This window comes from Vigna umbellata, chromosome 3, assembly GCF_029865625.1.
Source record: "Vigna umbellata cultivar VRB3 chromosome 3, Vumbellata_1.0, whole genome shotgun sequence".
Lineage (NCBI taxonomy): Eukaryota > Viridiplantae > Streptophyta > Magnoliopsida > Fabales > Fabaceae > Vigna > Vigna umbellata.
The window spans coordinates 9,901,796-9,906,699 of record NC_142167.1 but is presented as its reverse complement, the minus strand read 5'-3'; the positions used below and the strand labels follow the sequence as shown (position 1 = coordinate 9,906,699).

The following is a 4,904-nucleotide window of genomic DNA, read 5'->3' as shown; positions in this document are numbered from 1 at the left end:
ACACCTATCACAAAGTAAATTTTATACTTTTTTTAATTTGAATTTGTGACCTAAACAAATCTTTAAAAAAATTGTAAAGGCATGGTTACTTATGTATATTAATTAATTCCATAATATTTTTAATTAACATAGAATCTTTAATATAAAAGTAATATTAGATAAAGTAGTTAGAATTATTTCAGAAAATATAGCCAGTTAATGAGCCTAATAATTTTATTTTCATGAGTAATTCGAATCAATAATTTTGTTACTCTAAAAAAAAATTGGAGTTGATCATGGAATAATTTGAAATATGGGAGTAATTAAATACATCATACAACCTAGTAAAAATTATATTTAAAATTAGTCTGTATAAACTTACTCGTAAGTCTTCAATCTTTATAACTTAATGAAAAATAACATTACAAAGAACGTGAATAATAATTTTTTTTAAATATTATTATATATATGTAACTTATTTTATAGAATAATAAATAAGAAAGAAATGATAACTTAATATAATATGCTTTATTTGAAGCTCATGGTAATTTTTAATGGCAGTTACATATGTTTATTAAAGAGTAAATCAATCAAAAGTTATATACAATTAAATTTAAAAGAGATACAGAAGATTTTAAATTTACAAAGTAAAAACAAAAAATATAAAGCTCTGTTTATTAAAGTTAATGTACTAAAACTACTTTTTCTTTTTTATTTTATTGCAATATAAACCAACTATATCAATATTGATTATAATGAACCAATTATATGTAAGAACAATTTTTTGTGTGATCATAACTTCTTCTTTTACGGTCATATAATATAAAATGATAGTTAACATGATAAACGGTTATTATATTGTCATTTAAGACATTTAAATTTATAGCTAGAATATTTTTTAATTATCTTAATCTTATCCATAATGTAAATTAGCGTCTATTTAAAAGTAACTAATCTCACAATCCTATATATTATTTTTGTATGCAATTTCAACACATTAAAATATATAATATTTAAATTGTTTCGCAATGAATTATTTTTATTTTTTAAATATTTTATTAAGATAAAATAATTAAAATATCTTACATTTTTTTTTATAAATTAGTAACACAAAATTTCATTTTGGAAACATTCATTTTAAAATTAAACTTTACAAAAGAATATTATAATAAAATTTAAATATTTAAATAATATTTAACAATTCTAGTTTTAATATATATATATATATATATATATATATATATATATATATATATATATATGAAGAAAATTTGACAAGTAGTGAAATTGTGATTTGTTTTCTTAACGACTTTTTAAATTTCATTGTTTTAATTTTTTGAAATACTTTTTAGATATTCCAAAATTTCAATCCTTTTTAATATTATCATCCAAGCAACTTATTTTAGTCCAAGAAGTTTTTAAATTCACCAATACATAAATTATTCTCTTAAAGTAACTCAACCAAAATAATCATTATTAGAATAAATTATGAAAAATAATAAGATATATTTTTAATTGTTGTAATTTTTATCCTTAAAATATTCATTATTCAATAGCGTAGTATTCATAATTAATGATTTGTATGCCTAACCCAAATCAATGTTATTAGTATAAATTGATAATGTAGTGAGTATTTAAAAAATATCATAATTATATTTTATGTAAACATTTTTTTAATCATAACCATCAATATTAAAATAAACTATGAATTAATATTTGGTAATATAATATTTAAAATACTTATTATAAAATTAAAACTTACCTTGTATATACGAACTTGTATGTGATCATATGAAAACATTTTATTGTAAATATATATATATATATATATATATATATATATATATATATATATATATATATATATATATATATTACTATTTATGCTAACAATATATAATAAAAAAAAGACATGTGCAATATTGGGTGTAAACCTAGCTATAAATAAAATTCACTTGTTGAATCATCTTTCAATTATTTCTCATTAAAAAAAAACTCTCCTTAGTTATCAGTACTTAAATAGAAAACATTCCTCAAGTTTTAGCATTATTTACTTGTGTGTTATACTTTATTAATTATACAAAATTTTACAAATTTCTATTGTCTCAATTTTTTAATGTTACAAAACTGTGCTCTTCATACAAAATGAACATCCACAAATGTAACTGAAATTAAAAAAAAAATGTGGATTATTTACAAATTAGACCCACTAAAATTGTCATAAGTTCTTCTTTGAAAATCAATGACATGAATATTATTGTAATTAAAATAGGAATTTGTGTGAGTCATTGGAACTAAAATCTACAAATTATTAGGACCATTGAAATTTTGTTCATTAGTCCTTAATAATGAACTTGACAAGAATTTTACTGATTTTTTTTTTAAAAAAAAGGGGGTTAATTCTTGAAACTAAGCCTAAGTAATTACATGTTATGAAATTGTGGTTTAATTGAAACTAAAACAAAAAGATGCATGTTTATTAAAATAATTAGTAGTATAATATGTTATTTAATAGTTTGATATATATGGCTTAGGTAATCATTCAAAATTATGTAAATTAGGGGTTACAAAAATATTTGAAATATTTAAACTTGCTAGGAAATCAAGGGATTGTGTTTATGACAATATCAAGCATTAATGAAGCTAAAATTACATCACAGAATTACTTCCATTAATTTCTCCACCAAAGGAGCTTTTTTGAATGCCCAAGTAATTTTAATTCAACAAGTAAATTCAAAGTTTCCATTTTTGCTTTGACATCAAATTTGAACTACATAGAAGTAGAGATGGTATATTATTTGAGTAATTAGCCACATTCTTGCCCCTAAAAGATTTGAACTATTTAAGTAATTATTCATCATATTAGACTGTGTAATTAAAATCATTAAGCCAAAATTATATCCCAAAATTTTTTCCATATATTCATCTCTTTAAATGGAAACTTCCCAAGTAATTTTATACTTTAAAACAAGTAATTTGCAATTTGGTTTGACTTAAAATTTGAACTACACTGAAGCTATTTCAACAATTAACCACATGTCAATTATATCCTGATTTAAACTACTTGAGTAAATAACACACTACAAGGTGCAGTTAAATCCAATTTAGGAATTTTCTGTGTGCAAAGATCATGCACAAATTACTCAAAACCTTGTTTAAACCTGTTCAAACTTTTTATGCTAAATAGTAACTGCAAAACACATGAGATCTCATTCCTTATTCATTAAAGATATTTGCATTAAGACATATATGTTTAAATAAATAACCATAGTCATGTTTCTCTCTATTCAATCACTTCCACAAATTTCAAAAAGATTCAAAAGAAATATTTCTTTTCCTATGGCATCTTCACGGGATTTGGAAGATTATTCATCCGAAGCCTCAAGCACCTCACAAGACATTCATAAATCTAATGCTGAAGAAGGGAAGAAGCATGAGGTGACAACAATGAAGGAGAAAGGTATCAAATTTGAAGAAAGTAAGGTTTCCAATTCCAAAACTCACATGGTGTTAGATTTTGTTAAGTTTTCCAATGATCAAACACTTTGTGGGTCAAAAGTGGAATTGGATTTTTTCAATGCCAAGGGTTCATCTTCTAGGGCAAATCACACTCAAGGAAGAGATGAACACAATAAAGAGGAGAAGCCATCATCAGAAACCAACAAGACCTTTTCCTGCAACTTCTGTCAGAAAGAGTTTTCTTCTTCACAAGCATTGGGAGGACACCAAAATGCCCATAAACAAGAACGTGCTCTAGCAAAACGAAGACAAGGGATTGATGGTGGTGCTTTTGGAAACCCTCATTTTCTCTATTACCCTTATAATCCCACACACTCTTTCTATGGATCTTACAATAGGGCACTTGGGGTTCGAATGGAGTCAATGATTCACAAGCCTATGTATCCTTCATCTTCTTCACTAGGTTTAAGGTTTGGTCAAGGGTTGTTGAGACAAGAGACGATGAACTCTTCTTCTTGTTCTTCTTCTGCTGTTGGTTTGCAAGCAAATGCTGGAATCAAGATTATGGGGAGTGACACAACTTTTAGGGCACAACGTGATCATGGTAATATCAGACACAGTATTCCATTCCTTGCAGAATCTTCTGCAAATGTTACTGCCAAAACAAATTTGACTCCATTGAATCACGTGGAAGACAATGATAATGATCGCACCAAGAAAGAAGGAACTTCAAATCCTAGCTCTTCAGATGAAATTGATTTGTCACTTAAACTTTAGTTTGATCTTATTTTATTGTGAGTAATCATGGGGGTTACTCTTTTATTTTAATTGCCTTAGTACTATGATGTTTTAGTGTCAAATTATATTTTTAAAAACTTTATAGATGGGTGTATGAGTTTATTGACTCATTAGTTATGATTTTGTGATTTTTCACAATGACTTTTGATCATTATTAAAAGGACCAAACACTCTTGAATTATGAAATTTTAATTTGTCATTTGAACATGTGATCATGGTTATGAAAGGAAAAAGTTGAAGTAATAAGGTCAATAATTCAATGAAAAATGGCAATTGGGTGGGAAGGAAGTAATTTATGTTAATTTTCTACTCTTCTTTTAGCCCCTTGTTAAAAATTCTTTTTAATTATTTTTAAAACGTTATAGTGACATATTTATATAATATCTCTTAATTAATTGAACAATATTCGTATGTATCATGTAAATATTATTGTTATAAAAATTAGAAAAAATCATGAGTATATATGCTATCTTAAAAACATTACTAGACACTAGTTTACTTATTTTACATATATTTTTACACGTAGGCAATGAGTATTCGTATATATTTGATAAAGTATACAATTTTAAACAGTTATTTCTTTTCCATTGTCAAATTTTTGGACATATTGTTTCCTATATTACTCTTTAATTTGTAAAGTTCAATATTACATTGATTATTTTTGTTTA

The 4,904-nt window shown here is 24.6% G+C and overlaps 1 protein-coding gene across 1 annotated transcript; it reads left to right on the top strand.

Annotated features, from left to right (window-relative positions):
- Nucleotides 1–3,318: 3,318 nt before the first annotated feature.
- On the top strand, nucleotides 3,319–4,215 carry LOC124826832 (uncharacterized). Its single transcript, XM_047299775.2, has one exon. The coding sequence runs from the start codon at nucleotides 3,319–3,321 to the stop codon at nucleotides 4,213–4,215; it is 897 nt and encodes a 298-aa protein (XP_047155731.2).
- Nucleotides 4,216–4,904: the final 689 nt, after the last annotated feature.